Source organism: Pieris napi, chromosome 3 (assembly GCF_905475465.1).
Source record: "Pieris napi chromosome 3, ilPieNapi1.2, whole genome shotgun sequence".
Lineage (NCBI taxonomy): Eukaryota > Metazoa > Arthropoda > Insecta > Lepidoptera > Pieridae > Pieris > Pieris napi.
Genome location: NC_062236.1, coordinates 13517470 through 13534797, shown reverse-complemented (window position 1 = coordinate 13534797; position 17328 = coordinate 13517470). Strand labels below are relative to the sequence as shown.

The following is a 17328-nucleotide window of genomic DNA, read 5'->3' as shown; positions in this document are numbered from 1 at the left end:
TATCAAACTTTAACTGTGGTTATTAGTTGTAATTGTTATTACCTCTTAGTATTCTGTGCTCAATTTCAAAATCGAACAAGTCAAAGCCAATGATTACTCAGTTTCTTACAGTATTCTCGAAAATGGCCGCCGCTGGTGGATCAATAGAATGGTCTACCAATGTGAAACCTATTTTAACAGCACTTTATGGACCCTTTTTCGACAAAAACGATGCAGTGGAAATAATACAAGCTATTATAAAAAGGTTTACTTTTGTATATATTATGTAGAATGTTAATGCCGATGTTGCTCAGCGCTACAAAAAAATCTATATTTTATCTACTTGTACCTCGGCTGTTATTTGATTTTATTGTAAAATATATGTAATATTAACATTAAACAAATTCTTGTAGTCGAGTATTATGTTTTGATAGTATTACGTTTTAAAATTACTCTTTTGTTTCCCTTAATTATACCGACCGACATAATTTAAATATTATTTCTCTTTGCAGTGAAAATGAATTTCAGAAGCATGAAGAAGCATACGACTTGTTTTACACATGTTTTGCTTGCCTCTCAGCTCATTTTATCAGCATTAATGCTAATAACAGTAAGTATATATTATGTATGTTCTTAATTTATTTTTAATGTGTTGAATGAAGGATTCGTTTTCTAGATTTTTCTAACTGTGCATGTATAATAATAATTTATTAGGACCATTTCGAAATACTAAATTGCAATATTGTAAATGCAGTACCTCCAGATCAGTTAAGCACAGCTCAAGATGCTTTTCGCATTATCCTTCAACAAATCCTCAAGAAATTGTCTGAAGCTGGACAGAGCCAGGACGACACTTCTAATACGCTGAGCCCAAATGTGTCTGTCAAGCAGGTATTTATTATGTTATTATTAATATTGAAGTATGGCTGTGTGTAAAAATAGTTTAGTTTTATCAGAAATTTTCTTAACCCTGTTAATGTTGAGATAGCCTTTTCAATCATGTTATGTATCAAAGTGTAATTTTTAGTTTTTCTTTAAGATTAATGAGCCCAAGATGTGATTGTGATATATAGTGAGGATTCAGTATATTTTCCTATAGGAAGTTCAGATACAGATCTATTACAGTGTCATATTGCATCATAATACAAACTGTAATTTTGTATATTACTTTGTCTTTTTCAGCTGCTATTGCCAATTGTGGCCTTATGTGGTATTGACAGCAACGGTTATCTCCCTTCGGATCTTGTTATTTTGCTGGCACTTCTGAAGACTGCTAAGCTACCACCTCATGGAAACGCAAATGGTATTATTTTTTAATAATATTGTAACTATTTTTATTACCCTTACCCATAATTAATAATGGTATACCCAGATATTTCAAATGAGTGTCTAAGGTGGTATTTAAAGTAAGTTATTACTTTAAACAGAAAATCAAACAACAAAGACTTCAATATCAAGTCCCATAACATCTCTCACATCAAACACGTCTACATCAGAGAAGCAACCGCCAACAAATGCCCAGAGACGATCTGATGCACTGCTAGAACGGCTGACCATGCCACTTCGCAGTCAAGTATCTAATGTATTGCCTCCGGTTCCGTCTGCCATTGGAGTCACATCACCGTCGAGCAAAGACAGTATCGAGAGTGCTAAGGATGGAAATGCTCAACTGTCTTCCATTGATATAAAGGTAAATTTTAGTTGGATTTAACCGGTTCATGCAAATTTGAGTGACATCACATAACTTTATATTTTCTCACATGGCAGAAGTGGGTGGCATCCACGTGCGCTTCGCTTCTGATGGAGCTGCGAGCGGGATCCACAATATTGGCCATCTGTTCGTCCCTGCCGTGCCTGCAGCGATACTTGAACCGCTGGCAGACCGCCAAGGAGTCCGATTCGGCACCGACGTTTCATTCGGACGCCGCGCTGCTGTACTTCTTGGTGAACGAGGTGGAGGTGTGTCGCCTGGCGCTGTCCCTGCCCTGCCTGGAGCCCTTCAGTCCGGAGCGGATCGTCACCCTCAGCGACGTCAGCGCCGCTTGGCTGCTCTGCGCTACCGCCCAGGTCAATTTTGAATTTGTGTTTATTATAGAAATTCTTTTGAGTTAAATTACGAATGGTCCAAGTCGGGTTTTGTTTTATTGAATAAGGCTGATTTTGCTTCCGATCGATTGAAACGTTCGACGGAACGGTTGCAGGCCACCCTCCACCAAAAGGACGAAGAGAGCGAAGCGCAGACGGCGACGATCGTGGAGACCGCGCTCAACCTCTACAGCACCGTGGGAGACATCTTCAAGCAGTCCACGCGCGCCGGAGGATACGTAAGAGCTTCTCTGGTCTCTCTCTCACTCGTCGGTGAACCTCACCTCGTTTCGGCTGTCTCACGCGGCACGACTTGCAGGTGTACCAAAACCACACGATGATCGGGGCGTGGGTGCTCGTCTGCGGCCTTCATCACGCGCTGGGAGGCGCGCCGGGTCCCGTCCCGCCGGGCAAGAGTCCCGCCAAAGCGGGACCCCTCAGACCCTACAATTTGACCAAAATGTACGTAACGCCTTCGTATCTCGTGTCCTCCGAGTGATTCTCCGCACCGACGACGTCTCCTCGTCCGCAGGCAGCAGAGCCTGGGCGTGGTGTGGGTGGCGCTGGGCGGACGCTGCCTGTCGTGGCTCGGCGCCCTGCTGGCCGACGCCCGCCTCGAGGCGCTGAGCTCGGGCTCGGACGGCGCCGCGAACACCCCGGCCTCGCTCCACATCTCGACTCACCACTCGGCGCACCAGAGGGAGCTGAGGCTGGCCCTCGCCGCTCCTCTGCACCAGGTGAGCTCCGCCCCGGCCTCCCCGTCGCCCCGTCGCGCGCTCCGGAGCCTCGGGCGACGCTCGGGCCCGCCAGGATTCCACGTTTGATTGCAATAACTCTCACATGGAATCCTGGCAAGCTCGACGTCGCACCCTCTCATCGTTGGATTCCCGCCGCGTCTATCGGTTCGAACCCAGACGCTGCGTTTTCTCGAGAAGACTGTCACCGCTTGTCCCCTATTGTCACCCGGTTTCGACTCTTCCCATAATATAGCGTAACGCGGGAACGGCTTGATTCAGTTGCTGGTGACCCTCGGCGTAGTGTGTTACCGCAAGGCGACGAACCTCAAGCGCGCCGTGGTGCCGAAGGACCGGGACGCCGAAGCCGAGGGCGCCGCCTTCTTCCGGGACATGCGGCTGTGCTCGGAGGACTCCGAGACCGACGACGGTGCGTGAGACCACGGATTGGATCGGAACGTTTCTTACTCGTCCCCGAGAAAAGGAATTTTATCCGACGAATGCGTTTCAGAAGACAGCGAACCTCTGTTCGGGCTCTGGTTCGAGTCGACGCTGGTGGCGCCCGACGCCGAAGACGACGGCCTGACCCGCCTCGGCGCCGCCGAAGTCGCCGACGCGGCGCCCGACGCGACCGAGCGGGGCATCGTGCCCGACAAGGCTGAACCTTACTCGGTACGTGCCTCCCTCTCTTCCCTCTCTTCCCTCTCTTCCCTCGCGTGCTCGAGACCCGTCCGTCTGACCTTCGTCCTCTTGCAGTACATATTGCTCGCGACCGACGTGTTCACCCTCCTGACCGACGAGATAATCGGCGGCGGCTTCGAGCGCCTCGGCGGCTACGCTCTCCGGCTGCACGAGGCCCACCACGCCCTGTTGGCCGCGCTGGCCCGAGACCTGGACAGGGAGAGCGCCAGGACCGACACGGGTTATTATTCTGCGGCACGTCGGCGATCTCCGCGCTCTTCGATCGCCGGGATTGCTAAACGTCTATTCTCTTTAGGAACGATCTCGCCGTGTTTCGGCGCCCGTCTGGGCGCGCTCTACTCGGCGTTCAGTTCGGCGCTGGTGCGATATCTCCACACGCTGAGCGGCTCCCCGGCCTTCGCCGCCTCGAGGCCTTCGCTGCAGCAGCAACTCGCGTCCGCGGAGCGACCCAACACCGTCCCTCTACAGGTACGTGCGCTTCGCTGTCTCGCTCGTTCCCGAGTGACCGCGAGCGTCGCGCTGATGGACCGGGTCTCTCGCAGGTGGGGCCGCGCGTGGTGAAGCTGCTCGGCGGCATGGTGCTGAGCAAGCCGGCTTCGGAGAGAGAGAACAGTATCCTGGTGATGTGGCACAACCTCGTCAATACCCTGCAAGAGTACGCCTTGCAGCCGCCCTCGCAGGACCACGACTACGAAGGTCCGTCTCCGTTCGGCGACCGCGCGGACGATACTTCCGTCGAGGGCGGAACCTGACAGATTTCTCTTTCTCTTCGACAGATCTCAACGTCGAACACGCTCAGCTCATGGTGTACCTGTTTCACTCGTTGACGCTGATGCAGAAGAAGTCCGTCCTGCTCTCCACCGCCAACGCCATCATCAAGGTATCGGATCGAGACGAGGCCCGGCGGTCACGTGACACGCGTCGCTCAAATCTGTCTCGACGCAGGTGGTGGAGACGCTGGGCGTAAACGACAGGCAGCGCGCGACGGACCTGGCTCCGCACCGGCTGACGCTCGCGACCAGGCTGATGCTGCTTCTGGAGTACCTCATGAAACATTTATACGACGCCCCGCAGACGCTGCTGCAGCAGGTCGGTCGAAGACTCGTCTTCGCCTCTCGGCGAGGGAGGCGAGCGTCGGTTCTAAAAATAAACTTTTACAGATCGAGTGGAACCTCGTGGTGGCCACGGGCCTGGCCCGGCCCTCGGCGGAGACCTCTCTCGGCGAAGTCGGAACCGGCTCCGACGCCGGCCAGAAGACGCGCATTTACTGCGAAGTGCCCTTCGTCGAGCAGACCTACCGCAGGCTGTCGCAGGACGAGACCTCGATGCGACCCAAGTTCTACGCGCTGACCGACACCAAAGTCAACAACCAGGTGACTCCCGTCGCTCGTCGCGCTTCCTCGCGCTCCTGCCGAGGAGGCGTCGTGACGACGTCGCGTGTTTCGCAGGAGAATCCGAAGTTCGACGGGCTGGCCTGCAACTTCGTGCTCGGCACTCCGCACAAGTTGAAGTATCCGGTGCTGGTGGACGCCCTCCTGGCCCTGCTCAACTGCGCCTGCGTCTGCGACAGTCGGAGCAACCGCACCGCGGTGGCGGCTCGCGCCGCGGCGCACTACTGCTTCCAGACCGCTTGGAGGTGGGGGATCCTCGTTCCTCCTTCTCTCCGACTCCCGGGGGCGGTTCTCGATCTCAACGAGCGGACTTTTCAGGCTCGTGACGAGCATGCCCCCGGCCACTCCGCACATGGACAAGCTGCAGGCCGGGACGGCGGCCGACCTGCCCTCGCCTCTGCCGCTGTACGCCCTCGTGTGGGCTCCCCGCGCCGACGCCAAGAAGGCGTTCAACCCCTGGCTCAAGGACGCGCTCGTCAAACAGGGCATGTACACGCAGGTGAGGACTCGCGCGAAGCCCCGCAGCCCTCGGGCGCCCGGCCGAGACCTTGACGACGTCCCTGTTTCAGTACGCCGAAAATCTTCTGGCCGGAGTGAGCTCGTCGTGCGACAACATCAAATACTCGGCCTGGCTGGCCTCGGAGACCATCGAGCACCTGAAGCGGAACCTCCGAGGTGAGCCCTTTGCTACTTTCCGTATCCGTCCCTCTATTATATTTATAGTAGAGTTTTGATTCGTTTCAATTTCAATTGTAGACGGCCTCCCGGCTCTCCTCGACGTGATCTCTTGCGACGCGGCGTTGATGCGCCTCAGGGTGTGCCTGGTGGACGCGTCCTCCGCGGCGGAGGCGCACCCCTTCGTGCCGCACCTGCTGCGGCTGCTCGAGACCGTCCTCGCGTGTTGCAGGTGACCCGCGTTCCGCTTCCCGCCGACGCCGGGCGGGGACCCGGCTCTACTCGTGCTCTTTTCAGGTCGAGCGCGAGCCTGGAGGCGGGCGCGGCCGCGGGGCCGGCGACGGAGGTGGCGCTGAGCGTGTGCGGCGTCGGGTCCGGCGCGGGCGCCGCGTCTCCGCCCCGCCTGGGGCCGGCGCTGAAGGCGCTGCTGCCGAGCGACGTCGCCGCGCTGCTCGACTCCCGCTCGGCGGACCCGGTGAGCGCTCGTTCCGCTCGCGACGCGATCGCCCCCTCCGGCCTCGCCCGAGCTTCACCGACGCCTTCGCTTCGCAGGCTTCGACGGTCGCGCCGTCCGAGGGCGCCGTGCTCGAGCTGGTGTCCGCGCACTGCGAGCTGATGAGCGACAGGGCCGCCTACGGCGTCGGGCCATCTCTGGCGATGCTGGCTCGCTCGGCCGCCAGACTCCTGGAGATCGGCGCGGCCGAGATCGCCGATAGCCTCGAGCTGACGAGGAAGACGTTGGCGCTCATCGTCCCCGCTCTGGTGAGTGTCCGAAGCGCGCGAGGCGCTCCGCGAGGTTCGAGCTTCTCCGTGACCGTCGTCCTTTGCGCAGACCGACGGACGCCTCGAGTTCCTGGCGGAGCCGTTGACGGCCACTCTGCACTCGATCGTGCCCCAGGCCGTCAAGGCGGAGGAGATCGTCCACGAGCACATCCTGCGGACCACGTACCCCGCGCTCTGCGCCTACGCCCCCTCCGCGGAGGGGACGCTCGTGCACATCGTGAGGTATTGGGAGGAGATCCTGGATCGTCCGGCCGGTCGCGCCGCCTACGAGGCCGTGTTCGTCGAAGGAGACGGCGAGTTCGTGCTCGGGAGGATCCTTCTGTCGGCGCCCGACACCAGCAATCCTTTCACCGATCGCGTCGTCAAGTGAGAACATTTCATTCTTACCTCTATTAAATGCAGATAATCAGACAGATTACATTATTGATAATGAATATGAAATTTATTAGTTGCGTACCCGTAGTTGCGAATTCCGACATTCTTACCTAATTATAGCTTAAATGACCGGACTAGACGTAATATGAACATTACTTTCAACCACGTTCTCTAACGACGAGTGACTCCGAGGTCGGGGTTCCAATCCAACTAAGTCCTAAAATTATACTTTTATTTTTCTCCATTGTTTTTATACAATATTCCTAATTAAAATAATAATAACAATAAGAGCTCAAGAAGACAAACAAAATGGTCATCACTATTGATCCGTGACCAATAGTGATTATTACTCCAGTCAAATTACGAAATAAATAAACATGAGCGAACACAGTTTGGGGATTTTGAGGATCGATAGGGGGGTGTATTCTGAGCATAAATTCCAATTTGAGGGGTTGTACCGAGGTCAGCTCAAGGTCATTTCGATGGAAACGCGTTTAATTCGATATCTCGAGAATGGTTAGTGTTAGGCGAAAAATTGTAGAGACCTTTTCTTTTCCTAACTAAATTTACTAACTTTTTTATTTGAAACTTTTTTTTATAACATTAATATTTTTCAAGTTATTACTCCCGCAAGGCAGAAATTTTACTTTTTTTTCAATTTTTCGTCGTTTTCTCCCCAACCATTCAATTTTATTAAATTTTACTGATCATCGAAGTGTAGATCTTTTAATTATGAACAATTTTGTTCTTAAACTTTTTTCCGTAATGCCAATACCTTCGGAGTTATAGATTACTTTACCGAGCGAAATCCGCGCCACTGTCGCAATATAAAAAGGTCAATCAATTAAATTACATATTTAAAAATTAGGTATTTAATTTAGGTAAATTTGGGTAAGAAGTAAATTCAAAATTAAAACTGTTTCACACATTTATTGATAGAAAAATAGGTTATAAAATTCGGAATTCGGACCCGAGGTCGATGGAAGTGATTCGTGAATATACGTGGTCCTGACGGTATCGGGGCATACGTCGTCCTAAATTATCCGGAGCTGGTTTCAATGACATCGCTATCGGCTAATATTTACTGATTAATTATCATTATTAATCATATATTATGATTAATAATTTACTGAGATCGATTGCGTGCAAATGCAAAACCAAATGCGGCAAAGCGTGCGGATGCAGAAAGGCCGGCCTCTTTTGCTGAGTGATTTGGACCAATTGCCAAGAGAACTATTCTTCGAATGTCGCGAACGTTATCGACGATGATGATCTTGACGCAATGGATGAGGATGACGTATGCCCCGATACCGTCAGGACCACGAATATTCACGAATCACTTCCATCGACCTCGGGTGCTTAATATTCCGAATTTTATAACCTATTTTTCTATCAATAAATGTGTGAAACAGTTTTAATTTTTAATTTACTTCTTACCCAAATTTACCTAAATTAAATACCTAATTTTTAAATATGTAATTTAATCGATTGACCTTTTTATATTGCGACAGCGGCGCGGATTTCGCTCGGTAAAGTAATCTATAACTCCGAAGGTATTGGCATTACGGAAAAAAGTTTAAGAACAAAATTGTTCATAATTAAAAGATCTACACTTCGCTGATCAGTAAAATTTAATAAAATTGAATGGTTGGGGAGAAAACGACGAAAATTTGAAAAAAAAGTAAAATTTCTGCCTTGCGGGAGTAATAACTTGAAAAATATTAATGTTATAAAAAAAAGTTTCAAATAAAAAAGTTAGTAAATTTAGTTAGGAAAAGAAAAGGTCTCTACAATTTTTCGCCTAACACTAACCATTCTCGAGATATCGAATTAAACGCGTTTCCATCGAAATGACCTTGAGCTGACCTCGGTACAACCCCTCAAATTGGAATTTATGCTCAGAATACACCCCCCTATCGATCCTCAAAATCCCCAAACTGTGTTCGCTCATGTTTATTTAACCCGTTTTTAGCCATAATTTGACTGGACTATATTGCAAAGTAGAAAATTATTGGTTTTTTTTATATATATAATTGTAAATTGCATGTTTTTTTTTTTTAATCTAGTAGTTTTTTTTTTTACTTTTAATGTTTAAGTTATTTTTTCTTCATCATTGTAATGTTTCCCTTTAAATGTTGTGCACACTTGTTATTGATGCACATGCATGTATCTTGTTTTCTATGTTATGTGTTCTCTGTAAGTGTTTGTATGTGTTTCGTTAGTGTGCCTTTTAAAATAAAATAAAAAAATATTAAAATAGCAGTAACCATAAGTATCACCGAAATGCTGGAGGAAAAATTGGAGATAGTTGCATACGAAAACAGTTTGCTGAAAACTCAAGTAGAGAAGTTAGAATACAAAGTTAAATATCTAGAAGAAAACGGAGTTACAATAGAAAGCCACGAAATTAACTTAGTTTTCAGAATTGGAAAAGAACAACGTAATGGACCCAGAGCAAGACCTGTTCTTGTCTCACTTGTTACAAGCTGGAAAAGAAATGAGATAATTAAGAATAAGATAAGAAACTTTAGAAAAAAGAAAGCCACTTTTACCGAAATTAATAGAAGATTGCATTACTTAGGGTAGATAATCTTATCGTAAAGGACTTCGGCGGAGGAGAAAGGAAAAGAAATTACACTGAGTCGCCTCCTAAAGATCTAAAGATATCTCCAGCGCCGACTAAAAGAAGGAGAAATAACCATAATATTCTCGGCTTTATTAAGAGAGTAAATCTAAAAACTAACTACCGAAATCTTTATTAATAACAACAAAGTAACAAAAATAGAAAAAGAACCTACCAAATCACAAGAAACACATCTTTCGAGACGGTTGGTCATCGCGAAAGATTGTCACCAAAACCATCCAAGGACATCATCATTATACCACACAAAACAAGCAATGAATAAGGTATAATAACCTACAACGTTGGAACGCTTTCATCATACGAAAGATATTAGAGATAGAGAAAACGCTAGAAGGTATAAAATACGATATAATGGGTATTTCGGAAGTCCGACGCCTTGAAAATACAATAGATGAATATGAAAAATTCCTTCTCTGCTTTACTGGACAAATTCATAACAAACAAATGGCACGGCACACGAAGAATGTATCCTAATGGGAGATCTTAACGCCAAAATAGGAGAGCCACAAATGGACGAACACAATAATGAGAAACTACGGATACGGAGTAAGAAACGATAGAGGGCAAAAACTTATAGACTTTGCGATGGAAAATAAACTAGCTATTATAAACACCTTACATAAGAAAAAACCCAAAAGAAGATGGACATGGCGCTCTATGGCTGGTCAATATAAATATAAACTTTAAATCAGACCACAGGCCACTCGGAGCTCAAATATCAATTTAAAAAACCATAAAAAGTAGACGAAACTACAGGTATAACCCAAGAAGCATACTCAATGATGAAGAAAAAATTAAAATATACCAGGAAAATCTCAAAACTTGTTTATCTCCTGACCTGAATGAAACAAGGCAAATGTACTATGATAACATAACAAGTTCTATTACATTAAGTCTGCAGGACGTACATAAATCCATCCATACAAAAAAAGACTGCAACATACTGAAGGAGCGTACAAGAAGACTTATGTAGAAGACACGAACTGAAGGCTCTATACAAATCATCTTAGTTAATATGTAAAAATGGACTACAAGAAACACAAAAACAGAAGTTTTTATTAAAATAAGTAATTTTGTGGTTTTCAGGCTGTTCATCAAGATATTCGCGGGCTGCGAATCGGAAGACGTGAGCCGAAGCCTGTGCGTCGGGGTGTGCAAGTTCATCGGCGTCGCCGACCGACGGAGCCTGCTGGACCTCCTCGGCCACATCTGCATTTACGCACCGAGTGAGTGTTCCTTCGAGCGGCCCCGCTTCGGGAAGGTCCGACGTTTCTCTCATTCACCCGAATCTCGCTGTCACAGCCCTCGCGACGGTCGGCACGGCCGACGGCAGTCCCGCGGGGACGGAACTCCCGACTCCGACGGGCTCGGCCCCCGACGGCCACCCCGCCTCGCTCGCCCTGCGCAACGCCATCCGCTGCGTGCTCTTCCGCACCGACGGCGACGCCGCCCCGCGCCCGGACCTGCCCGTCTTCGAGAATCCGTGCGTCCCCGTTCACGCGTTCGAGCCGATTCTTCGGGCCGGCTTCCCTTTTAATACGGAGGCATTGTGTTTTCAGTGTCGCGGCGACTCCGGCTCCGGGGGCTCAATCGGAGACGAACGCCCAACAATCTGGAAATTCAGGTGAGCCGGCCTCCTTTTCGAATACGCACCCGTCATCGCTCTCGTCGCTCACGGATACGACGTCGGTTCGCAGAGACGTGCAGCTGGTCGGACTGCAGCAAGGACAGCGCGGGGGCCCCCGGGACGGGCGCGGGGGCGACCCGCGCCGAGGCGAGTTCGCCCGTGGGCGAGGGCACCCACGCCGCCCTTCTCACGGCGCTCTGCAAGCACGTCGTCCTGCACTGGTGAGTACCGCGGGGCTTCGGCTCGAGAGATGGACGCTCGCTCGTTCTAATGGCGTTCGGCTCTTCCAGCGAAGAGGAGGCGAGCGAGCGGATGCTGGGGACTCTGATCGAAGTGAGCGGCGAAGGCTGTCCTCCTCCGCTGCTTCGAGAGATGTGCCGCCTCGCGGACTCGCACTCGGGCACGCTGCACGAGCTTCTCTTCCCGGCCGCGCTGGCGTGGCTGTCCTCCCGGTAACGCCTCTATCCGCTCTTCGTCAGGTCCATTATTATCTCGACGGTGATCTGATCTAAAAATCGTTACGATACATTCTTCAGCGTCGAGAGTCTCTGCAGCCCCGAGGTGCTGGAGAAGTTAGAGGAGGGCACGATCGACAACGAGAAGACGTCGCCGCAGATAGAGTCCGCGTGTACGCTGCTGTCGTACTTGGGCGACGCCTTGCACGCTATCGGCGCTCCGCCCTCGCACGGTAAGATCGCGTCGTCGACGCTCACGCGAATACGTCTCCGGACAACGAGAGCTGCGATACATCTAAACGTGTCTTCCAGCGTGGCGATCGGTCAGCCCGACCTGGGAGTCTCCTTCCGACCTCGGCTTCGACTTGGACTACGCCGACGAACAACAAGACGACGACGACACGAGCGCCGACGATTCCGTGAGTGCACCGAAGGGAAGGGGAGGGCTCCCGTCGCCGACTCCCGAGTCTTCCTTATCGCCCTTTAACTTTCGCCAGGACGAGGACGCGGTGCTCACCAACAAGCTGTGCACCTTCACCGTAACGCAACGCGAGTTCATGAACCAGCACTGGTACCACTGCCACACGTGCAAGATGGTGGACGGCGTCGGAGTGTGCACGGTCTGCGCGAGGGTGTGCCACCGCGGTCACGACATCTCCTACGCCAAGTTCGGCAACTTCTTCTGCGACTGCGGAGCCAAGCCGGACTTCAGGTCCGTATCGATCCCGGTTTGAGCTCGACTTCGAGCTCGTCGTTCGAATGACCCTGTGTTACCAACTCTACCAATCTTTTGCTTATCAAATTTTAATTTTCTTATATGCACACAAAACAGCGCGCTTTTGCGTTCTTGAAAGTTGAAATATATCTATATACATCAGCCAATAAGAAACCTCGGCTTATTTATTATTGCGAGTTTCGACTAATGACTAACTTCAAGATTCTCATGAACTTAATTTGTAAATTATTATTAAATAAAGTTTTTTAGTTCTATTGGTCTATCTAAACATTAAAAAATAAAATGATTAGTAATGAAAGTGAAAATGAAGAAAATTCTCCTCTACGAAAATTGAGGAAAATTCATTATGATCAAAAATATTCAAAATTCTGGGAAAAAGAACCAGAATATGCAGGTTGGATTAAGCATTTTAGTTTTATGAATATTGTCAATTTTTTAGTTAATATTATTTTTTTTACTATAATACTATTAGTGATTACTTTTTTACGAAAAAAAACAATGAATTAAAGGTATCACATCTTAGGGTAGGACCTACTTTTCGAATTGAAGATGGTTGGAAACTACCATTTTTGAAATTGTATCTACCTACTCGATAAAATTCGAGTTGGTAACACCGGAATGACCCTCGCCTTTTGCGCCCCAGCTGCCAAGCCCTGGTGAAGCGCGAGAAGTCTTCGGGCGGCGGTCGCCCCGCCGAGGAGGCGCCCCCGGCGCCGTCCCTGCGCCGTCGACCCTCCAGCCCCACGCCCGCCGCTTTGCTGGCCCCGCCCAGGAGGCCCGTGCTGGCTCACAACATTCAGGGTTGCCGAAGTTTCCTGGCGAGCTACGGAAAGTGGGAGTGGTGCCTCGAACGCGTGCGCACGCTGCTGTGCGCGCTGGCGGGCCCCGTGCGCGCCGCGTGTGAGCGGACGGCCGCGGTCGGAGCGCACGGTCGAGCGCAGAGGGCGCTGGCGCAACTCCACCTGGGCGAAAAGAAGTTCTCGCACACGGACTCGCTCATGCTGCCCACCCTAGGTACGACTCCGCTCAACTATTCTTTCGCGATCGACGATCTCCGAGAACGGTCAGCGTGAAGGTTGCTCTATCCGACAGGTTCTCAAGAAGGCGCCTTCGAAAACGTGCGAATGTCGTACACGGGAGAGAACGGTCAGACCATCAGACAGCTGATATCGGCGCACAAGCTGCGCCGCGTGGCCATGTGCTGCTTGGCTTCGCCGCAGGGCCGGAGGCAACACCTCGCCGTCTCGCACGAGAAAGGTGACGATTCTCGAACCTTTCGGGGCGTTCTGGCGAAGAGCTCTTTCGATAAAAGTCTTCGATCCGCGCAGGCAAAATAACGGTGCTCCAGCTGTCGGCCCTCCTGAAGCAAGCGGACTCGTCGAAGCACAGGCTGACCCTGACTCGGCTGTCTTCGGCCCCGATCCCGTTCACCGTGCTCAGTCTGAGCGGGAACGCGGCCAACGAGGACCTCCTGGCCGTGTGCGGCCTCAAGGAGTGCCACGTGCTCACCTTCAACTCTGGCGGTGAGCGCTTCTCCCGTTCCGCTCGACCGGAAGCGATAACGCGATAATCACGCTTCTCTCCGACACAGGAGCCGTGGTGGATCATCTGGTGCTTACGACCGACCTGGAGGCGAACAACTACATAATTAAAGCCATCTGGCTGCCGGGCTCGCAGACGCAGCTCGCGCTCGTCACGTCGAACTTCGTCAAGATATTCGATCTCAGCAAGGACCTCGACAGTCCCTCGCATTACTTCCTCGTGCCCAGCGGAAAGGTGAGGCACCGCCGATTCCACTTCTCTTCCACGAGGCGCGGCACGGCGGGAATGTTTTACCGTAATCGCTCCGATGTCTTCCTCGTCAGGTCCGCGACGTGACGTTCGTGAACCAAGAGGGAGTGATGAACATGCTCTGCATGAGCTCGGCGGGTCACATCTACTGGCAGCCGCTGAGCGAGGAGTCTCGGGCGACGCTCGGCACCTTCTACGTCACCAACACCTTGGAAGTGTTGCACCCGGAGATACAGGTATGCGGAGGACGCGGCGGAAGAAGAGGCGCGTCGCCGGGCGGAATTAATTGGGGCTTTATTTGTGTAGGACGTCGCGGGGTTGGTGGGCGGAGGTGGAGTTTCGATCTACTACTCGCACACTCTGAAGATGCTCTTCTTCTCGTACGCGCAGGGAAAGAGCTTTCTCGCCCCGCTCAATTCGGTCGAAGACAGCGTCAAAGGTGTGTACGCTTTATACTGAAAGAGGGAAGCTTGGGAGTCGAAAATTCATAATTAAAACCTTCTTTGTCTCCACGTCCAGGCACCGCCATGATCACGGTGTACGGCGGAGGGGGGGGCCCCAAGGAGGGCGGGCGCGGCAAGGGCGGCGCCCAGTCTCTGCTGCAGTGGGCCGAAGTGCCCGGACACCCGGGCCTGCTCACGGCCCTGATGCAGGCCTCCAACAACCCCGTCGTGCTCATGCTCACGCCGGCCGGAATTCACGTGCAAGAGATCAAGGTTCGACACCGACTCGGCGGTCTCCGTCGTCAGAGCGAAACTCGCAACGATCGTCCGTCTCCCCAGGTGGTGCCGGCCAAGGCGAAGATCACCGACATGGTGGCCGTGCGGCACTGGTGCGGCGCCGGCGAGCAGAAGAGCACGCTGATCCTGCTGTGCGAGGACGGCAGCCTGCGCATGTACGCCGCCGATCCCGCCCGGACGGGCTTCTGGCTCTCCGGCGCCGTGCAGCCCGTGCACGCGCCGCGCAGGCGCGCCCGCCCCGCCAAGCCCTCGCACGCGCACACCGCTCCCCGGAAGCAGCATCAGGTACGCCGCCGGCGTCTTCGCCGCGCCCCGTGAGACCCGCCTCGCCCTAACGTCGTCGCGTTTCCCGACAGCCGACGCCGAAGACGAGCGACGGCGCTCCCCAGTTCCCGATAGACTTCTTCGAGCACTGCCACGAGATGAGGGACGCCGAGTTCGGCGGCAACGACCTCCTGCAGGTGTACAACACGGCGCAGATCAAGCATCGGCTGAACACCACCGGTACGCCACCGTCGCGCTCCTTCGGCCTCTCCTCCTCTCCGAGAGAGGAACTCTTTAAAAGGGACGACTTTTTCAGGTCTCTACGTCGTGTCGACCAAGATGAGCGGTTTCACAATGGAAATCACGAACTCCGACCCCAACACGGTCGTGTGCGGGATTCGAGTCCTGCTCGGCAGCCAGGACGTCGCCAGGACCCCGACTTACGTCGAAGTAATTGTCGGCCGTTCGCTTCGTGACGATCGAGGCTCGAGCCCGACGCTGACTCACCGTCCCTCGTCCCGTTCCAGATATACGGCAGAGCGGTCCCGACTATGGTGGTTCGCAATCGATGGTTCGACATTCCTCTCTCGAGAGAAGAGTCGTTGCAATCCGACAAGAAGCTCTGCGTCGTCTTCGGTCCCTCGCAAGATCCCGACGGCGTCACCATGGTGGATTCCGTGAAGGTGGGCTCGCGCGGCTCGACGATCGCGGCTATCGAAACTCGATAAACGAACGAGAGTCTTTTGCAGATCTACGGAAAGAACAAGGAGCAGTTCGGTTGGCCGGAGGAGAACGAAGACCCGGCCGCCTGTCCGTCTTCCGGCAGAGTGGCTCAGGTGCGCGACCCGTCGACGGTAGGTTCGCGCGTCTCGCGTCACGTTCGCTCACCGGCCGCGTTCGCGCAGGAACCCGAGGGCGCGGCGGGCGCCGCCGACGGGCCCGGCGCCGTGGAGCGTCTGGCGTGCTCGGCGCTCGAGGCGCTGGAGCTGAGCGCCGGCGCGGCCGTCCGCTCGGGCGTCTCGGCGGGAGCGGACGCGGCCGCGGACGCCGCCGAGAGCCTGCTGTGCGTGCCCGCCTCGCCGCCGCTGCACGCGAGGGCCCAGGGCCTCCTGCGCGCCGTCTACCAGGGCGACTATCATCAGCGCAAGGTGGGTGCGAGCGGCCGAGTTCGCCTCCGACGGTTCGTTCCGTGACTGACGTCGTAATCGCTTCAGGACCGGGCCGTGCTGCGGTACGTATGCGCCTCCCTGCGAGAGCTGCGCGACGCGACGGACGCTCGCAACGTGGACCCCGAGGCCTACTTCCGCCTCGTGCTCCTCGCTCGCTCGGTGGCCGTCGCGCGTCCGCACAACTTGGTTCGATTCACGGCGCCGACGCCCGAGAAGCCCGCCGACGGTGAGTTCTTCCTTTATAATGTACTTCTTTATTTTTCCATTAAATGACTATATCAAACGAAGATCGTACACATGAACGTACGTCCAGGTCGTTCGAATTCAGCACCATTGATGACATTTGGATCGTCCATTTCTGTGACCTTCTATGGTCCTACAAATAAGGGATTCCTACGGTATATCTTATGGCATGTCCGGACGCATCTTCTATTATTGGAGGAGATATTAATGGTATTTTTCATTTTAGAAATGCCGTTCCAAGTTTGATAGCACGTTGACCATTTTTTCCGAGTCTGTTTTTACAGCTTCCATCGTCAAAAATTTTTCTCGACTTGCCACTCGATTTCGTCTCTGAGCATAAAGCGTTGTCGGTTTCACGCACACATTCGGTTTTAACCTAATAGTTGATAATAATTTGTTGTTAGGGCGATAAGGTCGCTTTTTGCTAACAATTAAACCTATAATGCCCTTTCAAAAGATTACATGCCATCACTTATAAACTTCAACTATTCTTGCTCTACGTTTTATAAATGTGCGGATTTTTATAATTGATCAATGTAAATGTACCACTTTCTATCAAATAAATGATTTATTATTATTTCAACCAAATTATTCAAAATCAAGACTATAGAGAATAGAAAAATGTTATGATTTAATCTAAGATATTCAATTCATTCATGCATTAACAGTCATTAATCAGGAGATAAAATAACAAATATTAGATACAGATTATTTTACAACATTATTTCCGTTTTTAACGGTACAAACTCGAATTACACCATCTGGTCCTGGATGTTTTTCAGTAGTTCGTCCAAGGCTCTATTCTCCAGGTGGTAAAATTTGTTGTTTTATAATAATAATAATAATGTATTAAATTGCCAGAATATGGTACAGAAATGTGTAAGGTGGTAATGTGTAAGTTCGCATATTCTGCCAAACAAATGTCGCGGAATTTT

General features: G+C 51.6%; 1 protein-coding gene across 1 annotated transcript in view; it reads left to right on the top strand.

Moving 5' to 3' along the window:
* Positions 1-83: 83 nt before the first annotated feature.
* Positions 84-17328, top strand: part of LOC125063439 (E3 ubiquitin-protein ligase UBR4) — a 37461-nt gene continuing 20216 nt past the window's right edge. Inside the window, exons 1-46 of the mRNA XM_047669868.1 lie at positions 84-244; positions 492-589; positions 734-870; positions 1162-1282; positions 1407-1669; positions 1747-2046; positions 2181-2303; positions 2384-2526; positions 2597-2801; positions 3081-3228; positions 3310-3470; positions 3555-3720; positions 3796-3968; positions 4043-4196; positions 4277-4380; positions 4446-4589; positions 4661-4873; positions 4949-5136; positions 5210-5390; positions 5461-5566; positions 5648-5798; positions 5864-6041; positions 6119-6328; positions 6399-6715; positions 10455-10594; positions 10671-10851; positions 10928-10992; positions 11066-11216; positions 11286-11447; positions 11532-11683; positions 11763-11869; positions 11948-12162; positions 12830-13200; positions 13279-13443; positions 13515-13709; positions 13778-13962; positions 14052-14213; positions 14284-14416; positions 14497-14693; positions 14760-15002; positions 15074-15221; positions 15298-15431; positions 15509-15664; positions 15731-15817; positions 15887-16129; positions 16196-16376. Coding sequence (XP_047525824.1) covers positions 90-244; positions 492-589; positions 734-870; positions 1162-1282; positions 1407-1669; positions 1747-2046; positions 2181-2303; positions 2384-2526; positions 2597-2801; positions 3081-3228; positions 3310-3470; positions 3555-3720; positions 3796-3968; positions 4043-4196; positions 4277-4380; positions 4446-4589; positions 4661-4873; positions 4949-5136; positions 5210-5390; positions 5461-5566; positions 5648-5798; positions 5864-6041; positions 6119-6328; positions 6399-6715; positions 10455-10594; positions 10671-10851; positions 10928-10992; positions 11066-11216; positions 11286-11447; positions 11532-11683; positions 11763-11869; positions 11948-12162; positions 12830-13200; positions 13279-13443; positions 13515-13709; positions 13778-13962; positions 14052-14213; positions 14284-14416; positions 14497-14693; positions 14760-15002; positions 15074-15221; positions 15298-15431; positions 15509-15664; positions 15731-15817; positions 15887-16129; positions 16196-16376 — 7912 coding nt within the window. The 5' untranslated portion in view covers positions 84-89. The remainder of the gene's footprint in view (positions 245-491; positions 590-733; positions 871-1161; positions 1283-1406; positions 1670-1746; positions 2047-2180; positions 2304-2383; positions 2527-2596; positions 2802-3080; positions 3229-3309; positions 3471-3554; positions 3721-3795; positions 3969-4042; positions 4197-4276; positions 4381-4445; positions 4590-4660; positions 4874-4948; positions 5137-5209; positions 5391-5460; positions 5567-5647; positions 5799-5863; positions 6042-6118; positions 6329-6398; positions 6716-10454; positions 10595-10670; positions 10852-10927; positions 10993-11065; positions 11217-11285; positions 11448-11531; positions 11684-11762; positions 11870-11947; positions 12163-12829; positions 13201-13278; positions 13444-13514; positions 13710-13777; positions 13963-14051; positions 14214-14283; positions 14417-14496; positions 14694-14759; positions 15003-15073; positions 15222-15297; positions 15432-15508; positions 15665-15730; positions 15818-15886; positions 16130-16195; positions 16377-17328) is intronic.